The sequence below is a fragment of the Meles meles genome, chromosome 1 (genome assembly GCF_922984935.1).
Source record: "Meles meles chromosome 1, mMelMel3.1 paternal haplotype, whole genome shotgun sequence".
Classification (NCBI taxonomy): Eukaryota; Metazoa; Chordata; class Mammalia; order Carnivora; family Mustelidae; genus Meles; species Meles meles.
The window spans coordinates 45,202,590-45,227,713 of NC_060066.1; the positions used below are offsets into that span (position 1 = coordinate 45,202,590).

A 25,124-nucleotide genomic window follows, 5' to 3' on the forward strand; every position below is an offset into this window, starting at 1 on the left:
ACCACTTATCAGGTGTGAGGTCCAAAGAAAATTACTTGCTTTTCTAAGCCTCCATTTTCTCATGTGGAAAATAGAGAAGAGACTGCTGTCTCTTGGGATTTTGTTAGGAAAGGGGAAGATAATGAATAGGGGGGTTTAGCTCAGGGCCCCTGACAACAACGGTAATTTATTTATATTTCACTTTTTATCTCCCCATAGGGCGTGAGCCTGAGAAAGTTTGAATTGTCTTTAAAAAGAGTAGGTACTTTTAGGAGGATTAGTCTTTTCATATATCAAGAAAAACCCCTAAGATCTTTCTAGCAGTGTAGCCTTGATCAGTCACTGGTAGCTTTCCAAAAGAACCAACAGCCAGATCCATAACTTCAGTGTACAGAGCTGAATAAGCTTTGTGCTTCTCCTCAGTCAGAGGCTGGCCAGTGTGTTTCTTTGTGACCAATGAAATATATGACTCATAAAACAAAATCCCTCAAAAATCTCCATCCAAATGAAAGCCGTACAATTAACTGCCAAGGACTTATACATAAATACTATTGCTAAGGGTGTATCATAGACATTTATCACATCCCCAAATTTCCTTATTAAGTTGATATTTTACAGAGATGAAACTACAAATTGTCTTAAAAATACATTTCTCTTTCACTCTACATTAAATTAAAGCAAAATAAATGTATAAGATATACTGACACGATCTGGTGAAAAAGCCCTTGGAAGTCAATCACCTAAGATTAAAAACACACAGTAGTGTCTCATTTTGAATTTAAAATTGAACAAAAACAAGGCTGAAAATGCCCTAACCTTATTTACTTTGCATTTTTATTAAAGATTACCATGCTTCACTGTTGGCAAAATGGTCATTAAAAATTTAATATAAGACCACTCAGGGAAATAGAATCCTATAAAGTATGATAGTATTATGGATCTTAAAGTAAAGCCACCAGTGCAGATGTTCCTAATCATACTAAAAATACAAATACACAAACCAGTTTGTTCCAGCTATAGAATAATTCAGTTAAAAGAGTGCTTATAATTTAACAGTATGAATAATAGTTGAAGCCAGGGATACAGTTAAACTACAAGGAAATATAAATCTACAGAGTCTATGCCAAGGAAAGTGTTCCAAATCCTCAAGGTTGAGAAATTGGTTCCTTTCCTTGCTACAGGTAGGAAATTGTTACTTGAACTAGAAAAAAAAAATCATAATAACACTAATAATAATACAACAAATGTACCTTTAAGGCAAACAACATGTGCACACACACAAGCTCACACACACACATATACATACCACTTAACTTACAGCTTTCACCAAAAGAAACACATATCTAAATCCAGAATATCACTTAGAATCTGCTTTGGGAAAGTTAAACTCGGACTTCTCACCAGTTTAAATTTCTTATTGAGAAATAAATACAGGACGTAATGTAATACAGAATTAAATCAGCATGCACAGTAAAACATAAGCTCTAAGGACATACAGGATTCTCTTTGCAAATAATGATCTTGGCAAAGAGCCTCCTTTATGTACAGAAAGCTCTGTTCCTTGCTTACAGCAACTCGCAAGGCTACAACAGGTCATTGTGTGGTGCTAATTAGGTTTACAAACTTTACGTACAAGCCAGAAGATATTTTATAGCCTGATTCCGTGAAAGTAAGAAACTATTATCAGTAAGGTCAAACTATAAAAACTCACTTTCCTACAATTACTGATCTTTTCCTCTTACATAGTATGAATTTTAACATTGCAAATACATATTAATGTTATTCAAAAATTGGTTGTGCGTAATAGCTTTCAAAAATAGAAAGAAAAAAAAAGATCACTAGGAAAGCCTTCGTGCACAGGTATTCCGTGTGCTTATTTCCCCCAGAGTTAATGAACTATCCATTTCACTAGCAAATTATAGCTCTTGGGTCATAATACTCTTCCAAGAAGGCGAAGTGACATCTCTTCTGCATAAAACAGGAAAATCAAATGCAGTACATTACCTTGTGTCACCTGTTGAACTGCCAACATTATCCCAGACATGGTGTCTGGAAGCAAGTTTTCTTTCAGATTGTAGTGTGGTGCCCATTCCAGAATAGGCAGACGCCTTCGACACCACTGTTTAAAGTCTTCGCAATGGGGGGTTTGCATCTTGCTCCACAGCAGGCCTTTCTTTTTCCTCTTTGTCCCTGTCATTTTTCAGATTCCCTCTTGTAGAAGTAAACTTCTTTAGACAAGAAAAAAAAAATTGTTGCAGAACACCTCCTTTCAATGCCAGGCTCCAATTCGTCTGTGGTTTTCAATGTCAAAGCTATCCAGAAAACAAATCAATAAAAGAGAGAGAGAGGGGGAGAGAGATTAACAGAAACACTTAAATATATGCAGCCAGGCTATATGCCTTATTGTGGTGAAGCTAATTATTCCAGATAAAAGGTATAGATTTAAAACCTTGAATCGTTATCTGAACAAGATGGGGAAATGGTTCCTGTTAGTGTATGATTTTTCTGAGCTTGGAAAAGTAATGGGTTCAGTGTTAAGCTGGTCTAGAGCTCTTTTGCCAGTAATTCCCCTTATATTCACTGTAGTCTTATGTTTTTGGCTCCAATCCCAATGGCTAATGAGGTAGTTCTGGGCGTGTGTTGGAAGGGGCTGGGTTATGCTAATGCAACCAGGAAGCTAGTCCAGTCTCTGCCCTACATGCTGTGCAAAAACATAAAACTGCCAGAGGGGTCTATCGTGCAAAATACATTCAGCCGATCTAGGCTTACTTTTTGAGAAAGTATATATTTTCAATATATCAGACGACTGCCAGTTCTACAAAATTCAGAAAAAGAAGAGGGTATTGCTAAATATCCTTACCTTGTTTTTTCCCTGGAAGATGAGCTTTTCATTCATACAGAAACATTCAGACAGCCGCTGTCCAGTCAGAGAACGGAATAGCCAGTTCTCACAAACAAACTGAAATTTCATTTCATGGGCTGGGAAAATAAGCATCACTATGAACAAATACTTGTGGCAACAGTGCTTCCCTGCCTCTGACATTGTTCATTCAATTTTTCTCTAAATCATCTAATTCTCACACTCATGCTATTGTAACTAGAATTTCTAAAGGAATAATGTATGGTTCAAGCTATGGTTTAAAGTGTCCCCAAATTTTTTTGTGCTGCTGCCTTCTTTTCACGTGACCTTTGGGGGGGTTCTCTTTTTTTAGGTAGTGTGTTACATTTTATAATAGGACAGGCTGTCAAAGATTTTTATTTTATGATTATTTCCCCCTACCCCAGAAGAAAAACACTGCATTTATGAGCTGTGGCATTGGAATTAAACCAAAAAGTCAATATATTAACTAAAATCATGAAGCCAAGAAAAAGAGTATCATATACGAGTTTGCACAGCCTCTTTAATACCTATTTATTGAGAGAGCAGAAATCTGATTTCTGAAAACCTTCAGCATAACAGAGTACTTGGAGCCCTTGACTACATCCAAGCTCCTCTACTGTACCTTTTTCCATTGTTTTTAAATTAAGATAGAGAACTATTCTCTCTGCTTTCCAAATATGACATGGCTTTCTATCTGTGCAAAAATAATTTGCTTTATAAATACAATAAATCCCAAATATGTAGGGATGCAGGTACACTTTATTCGTACGTACAGGATAGAATTTGTTTTGCATTTTTCCAATTGTTTACATCATGTTAAATTTACAAACCCTTCCTTAGTTTAGATACTGAGTCCCATTAGAGACTGAGTCATAGCATTTTAACCCTACCCCTTGGTATGAAAGATAAAACCACCAGATAAGTAAATCCAGACTCTTTTTGTTTTATTTATTTATTTTTAAGATTTTGTTTATTTATTTGACAGAGAGAGAGATCACAAGTAGACAGAGAGGCTGGCAGAGAGAGAGAAAGCACACTCAGGTGTTGGGGGTGGGAGGGTGAGGGTGGGAGAAACAGGCTCCTCACTGACCAGGGACCCAGGTGCAGGACTCAATCCCAGGACCCTGGCATCATGACCTGAGCCAAAGGCAGACCCCCAACCAACCAAGTCACCCAGCGTACGGTGAATCCATTCTTAATAGAGATGCTCCATTGCTTTTCCTTCACCAACAGCACTCTTTAACTTTATTTTATATACTACCTTCAGTATACAAAGATACATATGCATGTATGTATGCTTCTATAATCAAAATTAACACTAAAGATATTTTTTCAAAACAAATCTAGATCATAAATTCAAATCTATACTGACAAAAGTAAAAAAATAAAATAAAACTTGACTGAAATCACCAAGCAACAGCTACGATTTGTGTAATTTCAATCATTTTCTTAAACCCTTATGTTAAATATTTATCACAAAGAATTCACATGAATGGACTTTTAGAATTGAAGATGAATCTGTATGGAAGTATCTAAGTATATTAGTACTGGCAAATGTTCTAAAATATCCTAAGACCAGGAAAGAGGAGAAATTAGTTTGATAAAATAGTTTTGTTTTATTTCAATCAAAAAAAAACTTTTAAAATACAATAAATCTTTCCAAAAAAATTTTTAAGTATAAATCTGGAATTCCAAAATCCAGAATTTTTTTCAATTTGATATGCTTGCACATTTTTAAAAACATGCCAAAATCTCACTCCAAAGCAGGGTATCACTCCTATTTATAACCAACAATACCAAAAAACCATATGAAGAAATTTATTCACACCCACAAGATTCTCAGAGTACTTTGATCCAGCCCATAAAATTCAAGAAGACTAAATATATTTGTTCAAAAGTTTCAATGACTAAAATTAGCTTGAAGTTCAGTACTGTGTATAATCTATGAGACAGCTCTTCCCAAATGTCCAGGCAACACTTACACAATAAAAAGATGACCATATCTTCCACCTCTACCTCTTAGGCAAATGACAGAAAAATTCTTCTTCCTAAAATAATATTTTGATCACATTGGTGACATTTTTGAACTTCCAGTGATGTCCAGTATCAAACTTAAACTCATCAGCACAAGCATGTGACCCTATTCCATTCCCCTACCCACCTCTGACTAGCTTCTCATCAAATCCATTTAATTAAGTATTTATTGAACACCTACTATTTGCTAGATTCTGTGTGAAGGGCTACAGAAATGGAGTAGAGTGGTGGGGGCAGGCAGATTGTCTTCACTTTCTGAGAGTTAGCATTTAATGAACAAAATAGGAAATGTATAACTAATGGACTCAAAGCAGAATGGGATAAATTAATAAAAGGTCACACAAGAATGTGATGGTTGCCCAGAGAAGGGAGAGAATTGCATTGCCACTGAGAAAAAAGTCTTCCCACCTTACTTAAACCCTCTGTTCCAGCAGATAAGTAAACTCATGGTTTACTCTTTAATAGATCTCTACGCTAATTTCCCTTGTTCCATGGCCTTTTTCCTCATCTAAACAGTTTACTCAGTGCTACCTCTTCCATGAAGCCTTCCCTGACTTCCCCATAGTTCTGTTCATACTATACACTAAACACCCAAGTAGCCCTGAAGCTATTCATGGGTGTACAGTTATAGTCATTTTCACTGTCTATTGGTTTTCTTTTTTGAAATCTATTTCATTTGATTTTATTCAATTTGGCTCATGAGATTGTAAATTCCTTATGAGTAGGGATTATTTACATAGCATGTTTTGTCTCTTTTCCTTAGGAAAAGTCTGGGAAATCTAAGAACAAGGCACCCAAAGAGTAGATGTTCGGTGAGGGCTCTCTTCCTGGTTTGTAGACAGCCACCTTCTCATTGTATCTTATATGGCTGAGAGAAAGAATTCTTGTCTCTTTTCCTCCTTATAAGGGCCCTGATCCTATCAGGACATATCTACCTATCAGGACATTGTCTCTTTTCCTCCTTATAAGGGCCCTGATCCTATCAGGACATATCATGATTTAAGATTTGAAAATGCCAAAAGAGGGAATTACCCAGTACACTGCTAGAAATCCACCCTTCTAAGAGCTCCATGATTGTGAATCTATAAATACTGCTTTAGCTTTCCTACTTCTAAGAGCATTAACATTAACATTACACATGTTAAAGGAAATACGTGTAAATTGGAAGGTTGTGATTGTGCTTCTCTTGTGTATCCTCATTTTCCAGCTACATGTCCTAAGTTACTTCAGTTATTGGCATAGATTGTAATTTTTTGAATTATTTAGACCATTTAAATTTATATGATTGTCAATATGGTTGGGTTTAAATCTACCATTTTACTATTATTTTATACTTATTCCATCTGCTCTTTATTTTTCCTCTCCTATTACCATCTTTTGGATTATTTTCTATGATTATACTTTATTTCATTTGTTGTTTTATTTGCTATAACTCTTAATTTGTTGATCACTTTAGGGTGTATATTGCACATGTTTGACTTATCAAAGTCTATCTTCAAGTGATAATACACCACTTCACATTTAGTATAAGGACCTTACAACTGTATACTTCCACTATCCTTTGTGCTATTATTGCCATAGATTTATATCTACATTATTACTTTCTGTCTTAAAGTTGCTTACCTTTTAAAGACAGTTAAATAATTTTAAAATTCTATTATATTTACCCATTAAGTTACCATTCCATTGGTCTTCATTTTTCCCTGGATAGTTCCAGATTTTCATCTGGTATTATTCTCCTGTCTGAAGTACTTCCTTTAACATATCTTCTTGTGAAGATTGGCTAAATAAATTCTTTCAGGTTGTATATATCTGAAAAAGGTTTTATTTTGACTTTTCAAAAATATTTTGTTTATTTATTTGAGGGAGGGAGAGAGAGAGAGAGCACAAGCACACAAGGGGGCTGGGGCAGAGGGACAAACAGACTTCTCACTGAGCAGGAAGCCTGACTCAGGGCTCTATCTCAGGATTCTGAGATCATGACCTGAGCCTAAGTCAGACTCTTAATCAACTGAGCCACCCAGGTATCCCTATTTTGCTTTGTTTTTGAAAGATATTTCCATTTGGGTATAGAATTCTAGGTTGACAGAGATTTTCTTCCTTTTTGTTGTCCCTGTTGTGTTCTTTTTGTTTTTTTTAGTACTTAAAGCCATTGTTCCACTGTCTAGCTTTTTCCAACAAGAAATTTTTGTCATCATCTTTGTTCTTCTGTACATGTTGTGTCTTTCTTCTCTAGATCTTTTAAGACTCTGTCTTTATCATTGGTTTTAAGTAATTTCATCATGCTGTATCTTAGTGTTTCTTCCTTCTAGCATATTTTGTTCCTTTTTTGATGTATGTACTTGGTGTTTGTCAAGCTTCTTAGATCTATGGGTTTACAGTTTGAACCATATTTGGAAAATGTCTGACAATTACTTATTCAAATATTTTTTTCAGCCCTACATCCTTTGGATACTCCAAATAAATATACATTGGGCTACCTGATACTGTCCCACAGTTTGCAGATGCTTTTATGCATATTTATGTCAACTTTTTTTATGTTTCATTTTAGGTAGCTTCTATTGTTGTCTTCAAGTTCATTCATCTTTTATTCTGTAATTTCTAATCTATTGTACATTCCATCTGGTGTGGTTTTCATCTCAGAGATTAAAAGCAAGACCTGAAAGCATTTTACTGGTAGGCGGGACCTGAGGAACATTTATTCCCTCTATTAAGATACAACCAAAGTCACTACCTGATACTCTGTGGATCATGAGATTTTCACTCAGCCTGATGGAAACGTGAACTATTCCTGGAACTGTAGGAATCTCTAGGATTGTTCCTTCTAGCCATTTCCCTAATGTCTATAGATTCCTCACACTCTTGTGTTCATCTTTATTTAGCTGAACATTTTGCATGTGCAGATTTCTGACACTGTCTCTGTATCACCCTTTTCTCTTATACTCTGTGTGAAATCTCTCTGCTTTGGCCTCCCAGACTCCAGGTTAAGGAGACTACCAGTCTTCTGAGTTCTCATATACCCCTAGGCTCTGCTATACCTTGACTTGGAAATTTTCCTAGCAGTAAGCTGGGACAATCAGTGCCTCATTTAGTTTGTTTCCAATCTTTTCAAGATTATTGTCCTTTGTTGCCTGATGTCCAAATTCTTGACAGTATTGTTTCACATGCTTGTCAGGTTTCTTTTTGTTTCAGGCAGAAAGATAAGTTTAGTCTCTGTTACTCCATTCTGGATGGAAATTAGAGTTATTCATCATAAAATATGGCTTTCAAACAGTCTACCATTGTGATCACTTCCTTAAAATTTTCTATACCTTGCCAATTTTCTTTTTAGAATGTGGTACCAAAATTTAATAGTGATTAGCTGTGTTCTGACTTGAAAAGTGTAAACAGTACCATACAATTAAATTCTAGTTTTTTCCAAACCACTCTGTTAAATGATTTGTTCTCTATCCTTTTTATGTAGGAGATTTTATAAAAAAAATCTAAATACTAAATTTTTTTAAACCTTATCTGACATATTGAATCTGGTTAATTAATTCATTGGGCCAAAGTCTTTCTGAATCTGAGATAGTCGTTACTAATACTGGTAATTATATACTTCACTTCAACATATTTGTTATTCCTTCAAATACTGTGTTACCTGTATTAATTAACTTAGGTTGCCATACAAAATACCATAGATTCAGTAGTTTAAACCTCAAGAATTTATTTCTCACACTTCTGGAGCCTGGGAAGTCCAGGATTAAGGTATGGTGATTGGGTTCTTGGTGAGGACCCTCCTTCTACCTTGCAGACCTTCTCACTCTGTCCTCACTGTGTCACACAGCAGGGTGAGAAAGAAGAAGCAAGCTCTGATATCTCTTCTTATAAGAGCACTAATTCCATCAGAAAAGCCCCATTCTCATGACCTAATCTAAGCTTAATTATCTTGTGAAGACCTGTCTCCAAATATCATCATATCGGAGGTTAGGGTTTTAACATAAATTTAAGGATACAATTCAGTCCATAGAATTGGGAAAAAATGATGCATGTTTTATGTCCTTATTCAAATCAATAAATAAGAAAAACCAGACACATCTACTAAAATGTCCTTCAGATTAAAATTTATTCTTTAGTAGGAATTATTTGAGAACAGTCAACTATAATTGTTCTCATTTTGTCTAAAAATGTATATGAAGAGTTTATATCAAACTTAATTCCTAAAATCAAATATACTATGTCTTCAGCAGTCATGTAACTTTGTAACCTTTCAATCTAGTACTTCTATTAAAAGACATAATGGAGTTTGTTTACTAGCTTCATTAGACTCTCCCTCCGGGCACAGAGTCCTCATCTAGAAGGGATCATGGTATCAGAGAAAAAATGGACTCATTGGAACTGTTGTGTTACTCAGAGGAAAAATAGTTAAAATAATCTATATAGTCTATGTTGCTGCATGAGGATCAACATAAAAAAATTTCCCCAACATTATCAATATTATTCTCCAATATTATCAATGTTTAATTAAATTATTTTTAGTGAAAATTCAATACTAGAATGGATCTTATACTGTTAGACTTATTCATTTTTAAGTCTTTTTTTTTTTTTAAGATATTACTTATTTGTCAGAGAGAGAGAGAGAAAGAGCCAGTGAGCACAAGCAAGGGGAGCAGCAGAAGGATAAGCAGGCTCCCTGCCGAGCAGGTAGCCCCATGTGGGACTGGATCCCAGGACCCTGGGATCATGACCAGAGCCAAAGGCAGATGCTTAACCGACTGAGCCACACAGTATTACCTGTATTAGTTAACTTAGGTTGCCGTACAAAATATTATCCCTCATTTTTAAGTCTTAAAGTTGAAATAGTACATAGAGATAATCCCTAATGAAGAAGATCCAAGCAGTGTGGAAATAATTTTTATAGCATTTATGAGATGGTCACTAAGCTTTTAATGCATGAAACAGGGGGCTATTCTAAGATGCAGGACTGATAACTACTTTAGGTTCTCACTTACTTGCAAGAAATGTTTTTCTTTTATTTGTTTTATTTTTAGTAATCTCTACATGCAACATAGAGCTTGAACTCATGACCCTGAGAGCAAAAGCCACATGCATCTTCTGACTGGGCCAGCCAGGCACCCCCAAGAAGTATTTTTATCAAAAGACAATTACTGTACACATGGAATATGAGTAAACTTACAAAACTGAAAATTAGCCAAAGTACTCTCATAACATATATGTATTAAAATATCAAAAATTAAAACTCAAGTTCCTACTCATTCAATTGCTTTTACTTTCCATGGTTAACCCCATGGCTTTGAGGTTAGAGATGAAGAGAGCAAAATGCAGAACATTTATACTTCAATAAGAATTCAGAAATCATTTATTTTTCATATATTTTTCTGGTTATTAGATAATCAAATTACTACTATAAAATAGAAAATTTTGAAAGGTATAGAAACATTTAAAAAATAGAAAAGGAAAAATATAATCCAGAATCATACTGATGATTGAAACTTCAATACACTTGTCCTAGTTTTTTTTTTTTCCCCATGAAAAGTTTTCCTCTAAGTAGTTGAGACATTACTGGATATATAATTTTTCATTTCACTGAGTAGTATATCATCAGCCTTTATCATTTCATAGAAAACTCTAAGGGAACAACATTTTTTTAAATGACTGCACAATATTCCTTCATAAAGATGGTATGGTTTACATATCCACTCCCCTAGGAGTAGATACGTTGGTTCTTCTAGTTTGAGGGCTTTTTTTTTTAATTACACATAACACTGGAATATACATCTTTGGACATAAATCTTAAACCAGATCTTGGACTATTTCCTTAGAAGTAGAATTATTAGGGTCTAACTGGCAAGGAATCATTACAAATGATGTCATTTTTTATTGGTGGATATTTTTCTCATGCTCCAAAGCACTTTTTTGGGTTAACATCTTACATTAGCCCTGATTTATAATAAATTCATCTTTTGAGTGGTCTCACTGGGACATTCTTCGACCTGTCACATGTTGACTTCTACAACACCTAATGATGTCTAGTTTTCTGATCAATTGACTTTACAATAAAAATTTAAAGTACCATCTTTAGAATTTCTTGGGACCTTGAAGCCACAGAACATATTTTTCTTTTGAGATAGTTTTTACTTGCTGGTTTACATTCCATATCTGACAACATAATTCTAATATGTGCTACCACTAATGTCTTGTTACCAGAAAGCACATAACAATATTCAGACAGCATAGGGAAGACAGTCAATAATATTATAATATACTTATTGTGGTAAAATGTCAGAATGTATATAATTGTTAAGTTACTATATTGTACACCTGAAACTAATTTAGTATTATATATCAACTATACTTCAATTAAAAATAAAAAAAATTTTAAAATAACAGTATTCAGAAATTCTCAGTGCTCAAGTTTATTTGTCCTTAAGAATTCAAATTAGGTGACTACATATAACTCTAACAGTGAAGCCAAACAGAAAAAGAAATAGTTAATAATTATAAATTTATCATTTATTGGAAGATGTAAACAAAAAACCAAGCCATTTTAGTTTATTGAAAATTCAAAATTTTAAGGATCTTTTTATACTTTCCATAAAGCACTTCTCTTGCTCCAAGAAGTAACATATAGGGGACAGTACCAGACTTCTCATTCTCTCAATTAATTATTGGCATTACTGAAAATTACACTAGAAGTTGCACAGTTCATATTGCACATAGATTACAATGATATTTTGTACCATATCCACTGTAATATTGGCAGTAAAAACTATATGCACCAGAGCAGATAAACCAAACCCTAGAGAATATTACTTTTTATTCATGTCAAAAGGAAAACAACAAAAAAGAAATATTTGAAGTGTTATACTGCGGAGCCAGACAACCAGTCAGCACATTGGCAAGCAAAGCTAACATTCTATGCTAACTTTTCAAGGTTGTTGAGGAGAGGACTTAGATAAGTAGAGTACCAAGGACAATGTCTGGAGCATGGGAAAGGCACTGATAAATCTTACTTGTTAACTCCTATAAATTTCTTTCATTGGTTGCTAAGATGATTTGAACGATGTGTGTGAGTATTTCAACAGTTTTGAACTGAGCTTTTAGAATGCCTTAATGCATTAAAAGCATAGAAGAAGAACACCATATATGTCTTACTTCCCATCATTATTCAATTAGAATGGAATGTTTTCTTCTGGAATTGATACTCCTATTCAGTTTATAATTTTTTGCAAACCAGTCTACTTAGCATCCACATTGAGTTACAGCCCAAATCTATTGCCATCGACCTTGCTTGAATCTGAAATTCTGACTTAGACTACAGCATTATTTATTTATCCTTAAAACATGGTCATCTACTCCTGTCTGTCTAGTCTGGAGATCTGCATATCAACTTCACTCTCTCTGCTCAGATCCTAAACATCGTCATATCCTCAAAGTGGTCCCGAAATTCCTAAACTCTTGACTTTATTTTCTGGTATTCATCCTCTCTATTCTGAGTATAATTAACAAAAGGGCCACCCATATCCCATGTCAACAGAGATGAATTTTTTCTTCAGTTGAATTACTGAAATTTGAAATTGACAGAATTCTAAAGCAATGCATCATGCTCAGCAAGAAAGTTTGCATAGATATATTGGTGATGTCTTCCACAGGCGTTGGCAGAAGTGACCACACATACAGTGTAAACTTACCATATTTACTCTAAGAACTTTTAATCTAAGGCAATCCTTTAAGAGAGCTAGCAGAAACATTTTCTCATATTTTTATCTATAAATTATTTTTAACAAATTAACTGTCTCAACCCAATCTATAAAAAAACAAGGTTTTATTGCACTTAGAAATTTTAAATTAGTGCAGAATAAAAAGTGATGAATATGCTTAGTAGCACATACTACTTGTGCCTATCATTCTTTTAGAGAAGAAATTCTTTAGAGAAGAAATTACTTTTGATGGACAGTTGACTAATCTGTACTTAAAGGAAAATCTCCACCTAATTAAATATATTTTCCCAAAGTCTCCAATCCAATGAACATTCTTATTATTTGAAACCGCTGTTTTGATGGGTTGCTTAAAAAATTATGCAGGATGATCAGCATGTTTTCTGATGTATCTCCATGGATTGCCCATTCCCAGGAAGTCTCAAGATGAGGAAGCATTATAGTTTAAGAGACCTAACATAATTAGGGTTGCAAAATCAAGGGCAAAGGATTTAAGAGTTCAGAGTATAAACTGCCTTTCTGGAAAATGTTCTTGAGGCTAGAAATAAGGCAATGCGTATATATGATCTTTCCCATATTCTAGACCACATCTTGAGTAGATAATGCTTAAAACAGTGAATGTAATGAAAATAACTGTATCATGTTTATCAATAAAGCAATTTCTGAACATGTGAACCTGTTGACCCATTTCAGGTACAAGATAAGAAAAGTAGTTCATCCCCCACCTCCATTTTCATGGGTCAGGGGATCACTCTCCAAAAGCAAACAGCTGAAAGCAGAGAGCTCATCAACTTATCCACAAGTCCAGAAAAATAAAGAACCCTTTCACTAGAATACGCTTTTTATTCCTGTCGCCCCAGGATAATCATCAGCTAAGCAGACTAAGGTGGAGAATAATAGAAGAAAATTCCTTTCCTGTTAATCTTAATTTTTAAAAAAATCCTCAGGATTTTTTTACTTTACTTCTTCCTTTGTTTGATTAATTGATCAAATTAAAAATCAAAAGGAATGGATGGATGCAAGAATGTAGTAGAGGCAGAAGCTGCATAATAAAGCAAAAAAAAAAAAAAATGGGGGCCAAAGAATGCCAAAGACAAATCTTTCTAGTATCTGGGTATATGGTGATGCCATTATTACAATAGAGATAAAGATACTGAAAACCTCAGAGTACACAAGAAGGTGATGATGCAACCATGGGAAATAGCCCTGAGAACGGAAATAAGGGATTAGAGATGGAAGACCATCAAACAGAAGGAAAAAAGAAAGATGAGGGCTTAGAAAAGGATGGAATTTAGCAATTAGAAAGTTGGTAAATGTCTTTCAGGATAGACATTTTATTATAGTAATAGGTAAGTTACCAAATTGCAGCTATCTGAAGAATGAATGGATGATAAGAAAATATGGGCTACACTTTCAAGAAGTATAAGCAAACAGGATGCAGAGGAAGCCTGAGGTTCTTTGAGGCAGAAATCTCTAATCACTTTTATAAGTGGAAAAAAAAAAAAAAAGACCAAGTAGGGAGGGGAAAATAAAGTGAAAATGAGACATGCATGACGGTACCAGATGGAGCAAGTCTGGGAAAAGGCAGGAAGTAAAAGGATGAGGGACACAGACCACAGGATCATCCTCTAAAAGAACAAATGTGTATTTCTCAGATAGGAATGGAAGGAGACATACAGAGAAAAGGGAGAAAGTCCAAGATAGAGGGAAAGGAAATTCAGGTGAGTATTTGTTCTACTGATTCAAATTAGCTAGAGGAATAGGTAAGATGATGTTGCCAGATCTAGCAAACTAAAATGGATACCTAGTTAAGTTTGAATTTCAGATAAACAAAGAATGATTTTTATTTTTTAAATATAGATATGCTCCATGCAATATTTGAAACAGACTTACACAAGGAATAAATCTATCTTGGTTGTCAAAAATTGAGATTTGTGCATGGGACATACACTAAAATGTCATTTATCTGAAACACAAATTTAAATGCGGAGCCTATGTTTTATCCAGTAATCCTAAACTCAGGTTATCTGCTGTGAATAAAAATATTAATAGGTATATCAAATAGACACAGGTGTTGTTTTCCCCACAAATATGAGTTCCCAAAAATGTCTTTTAAAAGTAATGTAAAGGAAATCATATTATGATTATGTTAAACCTGCTCTACTACTTTTTTCCCTAGACCCTGTTTTGTTTGTTTTTTAAGATTTTGTTTATTTCTTTGTCAGGGAGAGAGTGTGAGCACGACTGGGGGACGAGGCAGAGGGAGAAGCAGGCTCTGAGCTGAGCAAAGAGCCTAATGTGGGACCCAGTCCCAAGACTCTGGGATCATGACCTGAGCTGAAGGCAGATGCTTAACCGACTGAGCCACACAGGCACCCCTCAATTCTGTTATTTTGATATAAAGAACTGGGTTGGAAATGCCATGACAGAGTTCAGGTAGTGTCCTGCCCCCAGTCTACCAGGGGACTGGCCACCACATTATCCATGAAGGGACTGGAGTACCAGCTAGATGGGATCTGAATTCCCCTTCTGCTGCTTCTTTGCTATATCATCGTTAGCAAGCTTGACTGACACAGGGATCCAGTAAAATAATTACCTAAAACACTAAGCACAAAGGTCATCAGAGACCCAGCAGCTGATAAACACTAGCCATTGGTATAGCAGCAGAAGTAGTAATAGTTTGCTTTATTCTCAGCACTTGTACATTGTATATAATAAATAGTATCATCAAAGCAATTCTAATAATACTGACAATCAATATTAGGTCAATTTCAGGCCAGTAAATCAAATATGCTTATTTAAACATTAAAAATATGTTTATCACAAATATAAATAGCCCTGCTTCTGTAACTTACACGGTTAATGGCATGTCCCACACTAACTCTGTGAAGCAACAGTGTCACCTAGTGGTTGTCAAGTCAATAATGAACAACTAAGAACACCTAGAGATAAAGATTGTAAGGGCTTGTATCTGCACAGAACCCACCAGATTTATCTCAGTGATGACTGATCACTAGGCTGATGCTCGTTAATATTTTCTGTAATATGATACATCAGTTCTTCTCACTTTGTTTGATTAAAATGATGTGTGCCCTCCCTCAAGAGGGTTTTGGCTATTTGCTGCTTTGACCTGCTTCATCTGACAGTCTAACATACTTTGCTAAAGAATTTAACTGTCCAGGATGCTTGAATTATGCAATGATTCAAATGGATCTTGGACTTCTCACTGCTTCTTCTGACTCTCACTTCCTGAAACCTTGGCAGAAGAGGAAGGAGAAGTGGGGAGAACTGGAAATTTGAAGCTTGAGGCTTACTCAATTACCAGCTTCAATTTTGTCCCCTTCTATTTAGGTTAGAGGTTTCTCTTTCCTTTCTCATGCAGTTTAGGTTAGAGGTTTCTCTTTCCTTTCTCATGCAGTCAAGAGGATCTATGCCTTTCTTTGGGAAAAGAAATGATATGATTTTCCCAAAAGTCAAACTGAGATATAAATAGACTACTGCAAATCTTGTTTCTGTATTAATTGGGACTAATGTCTACTCCAGATATATTTTCCCACTTCTGTCCTAAGGGCCTCTCAAAGAGATGAGAGATTTATAGCTCACGGGGTTATGCATGTAAGTAAAATGTTCAAAAAGTAATGAATAGTGCAGGGTTTTGTTTGGTTTGGTTTTTTTTTTTTTTTTTTTTCACTTCCAGAAATGTCAAGAGAAATGAAGTTAAAAATTCTAAGTAGCTTTGGGGGGAGATTTTACCCTGACTCTATTTAACCTGTTTCTTCTATGAGAATATTACAGAAGTTCCAAACCAAAATCTGGTTTTTTTTACTTAAATTAACCAGGATATGGTTAATTTAAGTAAACTTGGCATTTAAACTGGTAATATATCAATTCAAATATGACTTGGGAGTTATTAGTCAATGGCTGTTAGAAATTTTTCCTGTGTTTGTGAGAAATATATATACTTGAAACATCCAATAGGAACCAGTCCTTTTAAAGAACCAATCTTTTCTTAGCTGTATTTTTTTAAATCCCCAGACAATGATTCTCAATCATCAAAATATTTGTGTCTCTCAGACTTTTCAGTCCTTTCCTCCCCCAGACTCTGCTTCATCCAGAATCTCTCATAAATATTTCATGGCTGACATTGTTTTACAATGTTCCTAGACTGGTAGGAATTTTGATTTTCTCTTTTTCTCCTGATAGGAATGGATAAGAATAGGCACATGGATATTTATTAGAAAGTGCATGCCAGTGTCCCAAAAGTCAGCCCCATACGGAGGAAGAATATATCTCTTGCAGTATTTCCTTCCATCTCCTCTAGTTGCCCTTTCTTTTCTGGAGGCTTATTTTCACAATGTAGGGACTAAGCCCTCCATGTGCAGAGGTAGACAACTTGGACACAATTGCACGTTGCAGAAATCCAGATACAGCAACAGAGACAGACCATTGAATCCTCCTAGGACCTCCAACTCCTGTACACCTCAGAAACCTGCTCACTAATTCATGGCATGCTTATTTGTAAGGCATGAATGACTGTACTTAGAAGAAAAGGTAAACTTGAAGTAACAGGTAATACTGCACAGTCCCTTTGAACTCATCCATGTGAGTCAGGTGGGGAAAGAAATGACATATTCTTCCTTGAGCATACTGTTTGTCTGAATACGTCTAAGAAAACCAAGTAACAATACAATGATAGCTGGGTCATAATATGTCTATTCATTGAATGGGAAGATTGTTTTCAATCACGATCATCTGCTATCTGAAAAATACAGAGTTCTCATTCAGGTTTGGCTGTCTTATTTAAGAACATCATACACTTCAAATTTGGTTTCTCAATTCCTTCATTAGAACTGAGAATGAGCCAGTATTTTATGCAAGTGAAAAATAGGCAAAGATACATGCCCTTTGCTGCCAAGTCTTTCTGCACCATTTTTATAAATAATAACAGAGGAGCCACCTAAATTTAATCCATGCAAGGGCAATTATTTACATATATATATACATATATATACACACACATATATATGTGTGTGTATATATGTATTATATATGAATATATATATATGTTTAGCGATGTACATATCTGCTTTGCTTTAGTAATAACTTAATGGTAAGCAACTACTCTACTTCCTAATCTACTTCTTAAAAAACATAGAAGAATTTCCTAATAAACAAACCAACTATAAAGGCTTTGGGAAGCCACTCTGGAAAAAAATGGGTTTAACATGTTAAGCAAGCCCTGAAAAGAAAAGTTTGGGCTATAACTAATAGACTTGATTAAAACCAATTAAGTTATAAAGCCAGTAATCTCCAGAATATATTCCTGACCAACACTCCACCCCTAGAGGTGGTCATGCTTTGAAGAGCAAGAAAAAAAACAGAAACTGAGAGTTTCAGAGAATTGAGAATTATACTTGTTGAAAAGAAATTAAACTAAGTTAAATATTAAAACTAACTCCATATTCATAGCAACAAATTAAATCCATTCTTCTTATTGCCCTGGTCTTCTACATCTGCCATCTGACCCATCTGGAATAAGCAAATGCTTCTGAGAACTCAAAGTTGGAATATCATCTTTGAGGGTATTGGAGAAGAGGAGAGATAAAAGACAGAGGGAAGGACAGTGACAGGGGCTGGAAGGCAACAATCACATTTAAGGGTCTAAAGAACAGCACAAAGAATAGCCTTGTGTAGCAACAAGATGCTTAAAAATGATACATTACAGGAAGTCTGGCTCTCTGGAAGGCTCTATGGGCAAGGCATAGATATATTAAAGAAAAAATTTGAACTAAGCAGGATGCTAAGAGTTTAGGCTTTTCCACTGCCATACTAAGTGATTTTGGACAAGTTACTTTACCTTTTTGTATTTCAGGAACATATTTATTTCAAAAGTGAGATGATGTCAGGTTATGTGCCCCTCCCCCACATTTTCTGAGGGGAAATTAACCTACTGCCTTCTACACTGTCTCTTCAGAGACCAACTTTTTTGTTGCTTTTTCTCTTCACATTTCCTCTTCTCCCCTTTTGGGCTCATCCTGTTTTCTATTTTGCAAGAGTCAGTCTGATGCACCTTAACTAGGCTGAAAGAAATGATCCCTAGGGTTTCAAAAGGACACCAAAAACAACATAATTTGAATATAATCAGGCAAGACCATGGAAGTATCTTGCAAACCCAAGACATTCTCCACCAACTAGAAATATGCCCAATATACTTCAGTTCTCCGAATGAACACTGAGCAGCCTTCTTGGCTAGAATTATCAAACCTCAATTTGTTAGTAATCACCAACCTCAGAAATGCATAGTCTTTCTTAGAATCACAGGACTAAAAAGATCAGTGTTCTGTTTAGATTGAGGCTTCATAGGAATATATCATAAGTCTGCTAAACATAGGCAGTGACTGATTCCTTTTTACAATACTTTGCAACCCATGGATGGTTCTGTCAACAAACACAAACTAGGCCCATTTAGCATGCCTGGTGACGTCTTCACTGGTTCTGCCTTCTTGTCACCTACACAAGCACTCTGGCACTCTGTTTTCTCCAAAGCACTGTGCTTTGCTTTGATATTTCTGAAATTCAGCAAGACATGTTCAACCAGAAGAACTGATTCTGAGATAGGTACCCTGGAAAGTCTACGAGTACTAAGCTAATGGGAATACCATTAGCACTGCAAGGACCATAGTAGAGTAGAAAAGTACTTTTCTAACAATAAATAATTCCTTTCATGAAATGAGAAGTTTGGAATCAGCAGTAAGATACCTGGTGTCTATGACATGAAAGATTCTCTCGGTTTCTCCAAATAACTCTTTAAAAATACAATGTATCAGAATTCTGGTTCAAAATACAAAGCCTTGCATGAACATAAATGCAAATAATGTATTGTGAGTAGATTCACTTGATTAGATAGATAACCCCTGGAAATGTTTAGATGGAAACAATTTGACTCCATGACTATTTCTATCAGGAAGGCAGCACTTTATTTATGGCTTTTATTTATGTATTTCTAAAATACATCCAGAGGAAAAAAAATTTAACTCAGATCAGTTTCTTTTTTCTTAATGAGTAATTCTGTCCTAAAAGGACTTTTAAGTTCAGAAATCTTGGGAAATTTTTGTTATAATACACTCTATAAAAGTTATATAGAGTAATAGATAAAAATTGCATACACATAATTCTCTAAAAAGTGACACAAAGCCCCAGCATTACAACTAGGAAGTTTTTATTAGTTTTTATTTATTAAAGGAAGGCCACAGTAGCAGTGCCAGACGGTGCTCTGATCTCTGGTTCCTGCCTAGCAGTGGAAAAGAATCAAAACAAGGAAGACAGGCAACACATGCACGCGGGCGCGTTCTCTCTCTCTCTCTCTCTCTCTCTCTCTGTCTTCCCTGTGTCATGTATTACTGGCCTCTTGCCTTGAGATCAGGAATCTAACAGCTACCTACAGACTCCATCTTTTTCTTCTCAGTTTTTGGATTTAAAATAATCCGCCCTAAGCTGCAAATTGGAACACCATGATTCAAAGTGCCAAAGTCTTAATCCTTGAGAAGAAAGAAAAAAAGAAGAAAGAAGCAAAGAATCACAGCCAGAGCCAGACCTTATTAAGTAGTTCCCTTCAAACACTGCTTCTTCCGACTTTAAACAGGTTCCTCAGGTGAGCCCTTGGCCCTCTTCTACTAAAAGAGCCTTCTCCTCTACCTATTCCTGTATCTTTGTTACCTGAGACTGAGTGTGGAAGATTCAGAGCTGTCCACTTATTAGAATCCTATCCGGGATCAGTTTAAAAAAGGAATGAGATCTATAGAACAGCAATAGAAGTATCATCATTTTATTTCCTGGAAGAGAAAGTCCTCAGATGATACAAAGATATAATTCATTCCTGATCAAAATCATGCTTTTGATTTTATTTTTGTTTCCAGTGTTCTGGTGGACAGTTCCACCAATGTCCAGCGAGCATCCTTAATTTATCTAAAAAATCTAAAATCAAACTTACTTTTCACCAAATCCAGTCCCTCTGAGTCCCTTATCTTATTACTTTGCACCAAAAATTTCACAGATAACCAATACAGAAAGCTCCGAGGTATCTATGTCTCTACCTTGGACTTCACTCTTCGACATTCAGTCAGTTCTGACTCCAAAATAAAGGTCTTCTGAATCTCTCACATTTTCAGTTCCTACTGCCATTACCTCAATTCCCACTGAGTGTGCTCACATGGACTATTGCTCCCATCTGGTCTTCCCCTGTGTTGGCCTGCTTCCCCTAATTGCTCTTCCACTCTGCTGCCATCCCCTTCCATCATTCCCATGCAGGAGACCTAAAGCATAAGCTTCTAAAAACTCAAGCTCAACATGGGGTACTAACATTGAACACTTACTGTGTTGCCTAGCTAAGTGCTTTCCATATGTTAGTTCAGTTAATCCTCATAACAACCCCTTGAGAAAGGAATGATTATTATTCCAGGACTCTGACAAAGGGTTAGGGATAGAGGGCCACAGAGATGAGGAAACTTGCCTATAGTCACCCTACAGTAAGTGGAGGAGCCTGAACAAAATGTGCCAGGCAGCCAGGAGGAGGCAGGAGGATTCCAATGGGAGGGGACTGCATATAAAAGACCCAACGTGGAAGCAGCATAGAAACTTCCAGGCACTGAAAAGAAGATGACTGGAGAGGAGTGAACTTGAGAAAAGAACAGTGAAAGGTAAGACCAGGGAAGAGGTAAGGAAAGCTAACGTAGAAAGTGTCTGCGAGGCATAATAAGGAGGTTCTACTTCATCTAGAACTTGGTTGGCAGCCACTGGATGTTTCCAAGCATGGTCTGGTTCATAGCAGATTATTCATAATAGACAGAAACTGGAAAAAAGTCCAAGGTGAAGAACAAGTGAACAAAAAGTATTAAACTTATATTATGGAATACTATTCAGTAATAAAAAGGGACAAATGCATGAAATATATAAACGATGTGGATGGATCTCAATACCATCACACTGAGTGAAGAAAGTCTTATAGAAAAGAATATGTATTGTACATCTCCTTCTGTATACACAAAATCTATAGGGGAAAAAAATCAAAACGATGGTTCCTCTGGGGCTGAGGCAAGAATTTACTCAAAATAGATGAAGGACCTCAATGTGAGAAAGGAATCCATCAAAATCCTTGAGGAGAACGCAGGCAGCAACCTCTTTGACCTCAGCCGCAGCAACATCTTCCTAGGAACATCGGCAAAGGCAAGAGAAGCAAGGGCAAAAATGAACTATTGGGATTTCATCAAGATCAAAAGCTTTTGCACAGCAAAGGAAACAGTTAACAAAACCAAAAGACAACTGACAGAATGGGAGAAGATATTTGCAAACGACATATCACATAAAAGGCTAGTGTCCAAAATCTATAAGGAACTTAGCAAACTCAACACCCAAAGAACAAACAATCCAATCAAGAAATGGGCAGAGGACATGAACAGACATTTCTGCAAAGAAGACATCCAGATGGCCAACAGACACATGAAAAAGTGCTCCATGTCACTCGGCATCAGGGAAATACAAATCAAAACCACAATGAGATATCACCTCACACCAGTCAGAATGGCTAAAATTAACAAGTCAGGAAATGACAGATGCTGGCGAGGATGGGGAGAAAGGGGAACCCTCCTCCACTGTTGGTGGGAATGCAAGCTGGTGCAACCACTCTGGAAAACAGCATGGAGGTTCCTCAAAATGTTGAAAATAGAACTACCCTATGACCCAGCAATCGCACTACTGGGTATTTACCCTAAAGATACAAACGCAGTGATCCGAAGGGGCACGTGTACCCGAATGTTTATAGCAGCAATGTCTACAATAGCCAAACTATGGAAAGAACCTAGATGTCCATCAACAGATGAATGGATAAAGAAGAGGTGGTATGTATACACAATGGAATACTATGCAGCCATCAAAAGAAATGAAATCTTGCCATTTGCGATGATGTGGATGGAACTAGAGGGTATCATGCTTAGTGAAATAAGTCAATTGGAGAAAGACAACTATCATATGATCTCCCTGATATGAGGACATGGAGATGCAACATGGGGGGTTAGGGGGATAGGAGAAGAATAAATGAAACAAGATGGGATTGGGAGGGAGACAAACCATAAATGACTCTTAATCTCACAAAACAAACTGGGGGTTGCTGGGGGGAGGTGGGGTTGGGAGAGGGGGAGGGGGTTATGGGCATTGGGGAGGGTATGTGCTATCGTGAGTGCTGTGAAGTGTGTAAACCTGGCGAGTCACAGACCTGTACCCCTGGGGATAAAAATACATTATATGTTTATTAAAAAAAAAAAATTGGAAGGGGAGGCGAACCGTAAGAGACTATGGACTCTGAAAAACAACCTGAGGGTTTTGAAGGGTTGGGGGTGGGAGGTTGGGGGAACAAGTGGTGGGTAATAGGGAGGGCACGTATTGCATGGAGCACTGGGTGTTGTGCAAAAACAACGAATACTGTTATGCTGAAAAAATAAATAAATTTAAATACTGAAAAAAAAAAAAAAAAACTAGCGTTGCTAGGGGCACCTGGGTGGCTCAGTAGGTTAAAGCCTCTGCCTTCGGCTAAGGTCATGATCCCAGGGTCCTGGGATCGAGCCCCGCATCGGGATCTCTGCTCAACAGGGAGCCTGCTTCCCTTCCTCTCTGCCTGCCTCTCTGTCTACTTGTGATCTCTGTCTGTCAAATAAATAAAATTTAAAAATCTTAAAAAAAAAACTAGCATTGCTAGATAAATACAGGATTTCCACTTAAATTTGAATTTCAAATAAACAGTAAAGTCTTTTTTAGTATAAATATGTTCTGTGCAATATTTGAGACATTATTGTACTAAAAATGTGCTCGTTGTAATTAAGAAAACAATAACACTTACAGTTGTAGCAAAAATAATAAAATACCTGGAAATAAACTTAGCCAAGGAGGCAAAAGACCTGGACTATGAAAACTATAAGACATTGATGAAATAAACTGAAGATAACACAAACAAATGGAAATAAGAGTCCATGCTCCTGGATTGGGAGAACAAATATTGTTAATATGGCCATACTACCTAAAGGAACCTACAGATTTAATGCAATCTCTATCAATATACCAAAAGTGTCTTTCACAGAACTAGAACAAATAATCCTAAAATTTGTATGGAATCACAAAAGACCCCAAGTAGCCAAAGGAATCTTAAAAAAGAAGAACAAAACTGGAGGAATCTCAATCCCAGATCTCAAGATATGCTACAAAGCTGTAGCAATTAAAACAGTATGGTTCCAGCACAAAGGAACATAATAGAAAACCCATAAATAAACCCATGGTTATATGGTCAATTAAACTATGACAGGAAACAAGAATGTATAATGGGAAAAAGATAATCATTTTAACAAATGATATTGGGAAAACTAGACAGTTATTTGCTTAAAAAAATGAAACTGAACCACTTTCTTACACGATACACAAAAATAAACTCAAAAATGGATTGAAGACCTAAATGTGAGACCTGAAACTACAAAATTCCTAGAAGAAAACATAGGCAATAATCTCTTTGACATCAGTTACAGAAACACTTTTCCAGATATGTCTCTTTTGGTAAAGGAAACAAAAACAAAATTGAAATATTAGGATTACACCAAAATCAAAAGATTTTGCAGATGGGGCGCCTGGGTGGCTCGGTGGGTTAAAGCCTCTGCCTTCGGCTCAGGTCATGATCCCAGGGTCCTGGGATCGAGCCCCGCATCGGGCTCTCTGCTCAGCAGGGAGCCTACTTCCTCCTCTCTCTCTGCCTACTTGTGATCTCTGTCTGTCAAATAAATAAATAAAATCTTAAAAAAAAAAGATTTTGCACAGTAAAGGAAACCATCAACAAAACAAAAGATAATACAGTGAATGAGAGAAGATATTTTTAAATGATATCGCCAATAAGGGGTTAATATCTAAAATATATGAAGAACTTATACAAGTCAACACCAAAAAAAACCCCACAAATAACCCAATTAAAAATGGTCAAAAGACATGAACAGATATTTTTCCAAAAAAGACACAGAGATGGCCCAGAAACACATGAAAAGATGCTCAGCATCATAATCATCAGGAAAATGTAAATCAAAACCATAATGAGATATCACCTCACACCTATCAGAATGCCTAAAATTAAGAACACAACAAACATGTATTGGCGAGGATGTGGAAAAAAGGAACCCCTGTGCACTGTTGGTGGGAATGCAAACTGGTGCAGCCACTGTGGAAAACAGTATTAAAATTTTTTTAATTTAATTAAAAATTTTTAATTAAAAATAGAATTACCATATGATCAAAAAAATTGAAATTAGAATTTCAATTAAAAAATTAAAAATAGAATTACCATATGATCCAGTAATAACACTACCTGGGTATTTACTTAAAGAAAATAAAACACTAATTCAAAAAGGTATATGTACGCCTATGTTCATGGCAGCATTATTTACAATAACCAAAATACAGGAGTAACCCAAATGTCCATAAATAGGTGA

The 25,124-nt window shown here is 35.9% G+C and overlaps 1 protein-coding gene across 1 annotated transcript in view; it reads right to left on the minus strand.

Annotated features, from left to right (window-relative positions):
- SLC26A7 (solute carrier family 26 member 7) overlaps nucleotides 1–2,176 on the minus strand; it is a 114,569-nt gene extending 112,393 nt beyond the window's left edge. Inside the window, exon 1 of the mRNA XM_046020188.1 lies at nucleotides 1,984–2,176. Within this exon, the coding sequence (XP_045876144.1) occupies nucleotides 1,984–2,176 (193 nt within the window). The remainder of the gene's footprint in view (nucleotides 1–1,983) is intronic.
- Between the last annotated feature and the right edge of the window lie 22,948 nt (nucleotides 2,177–25,124).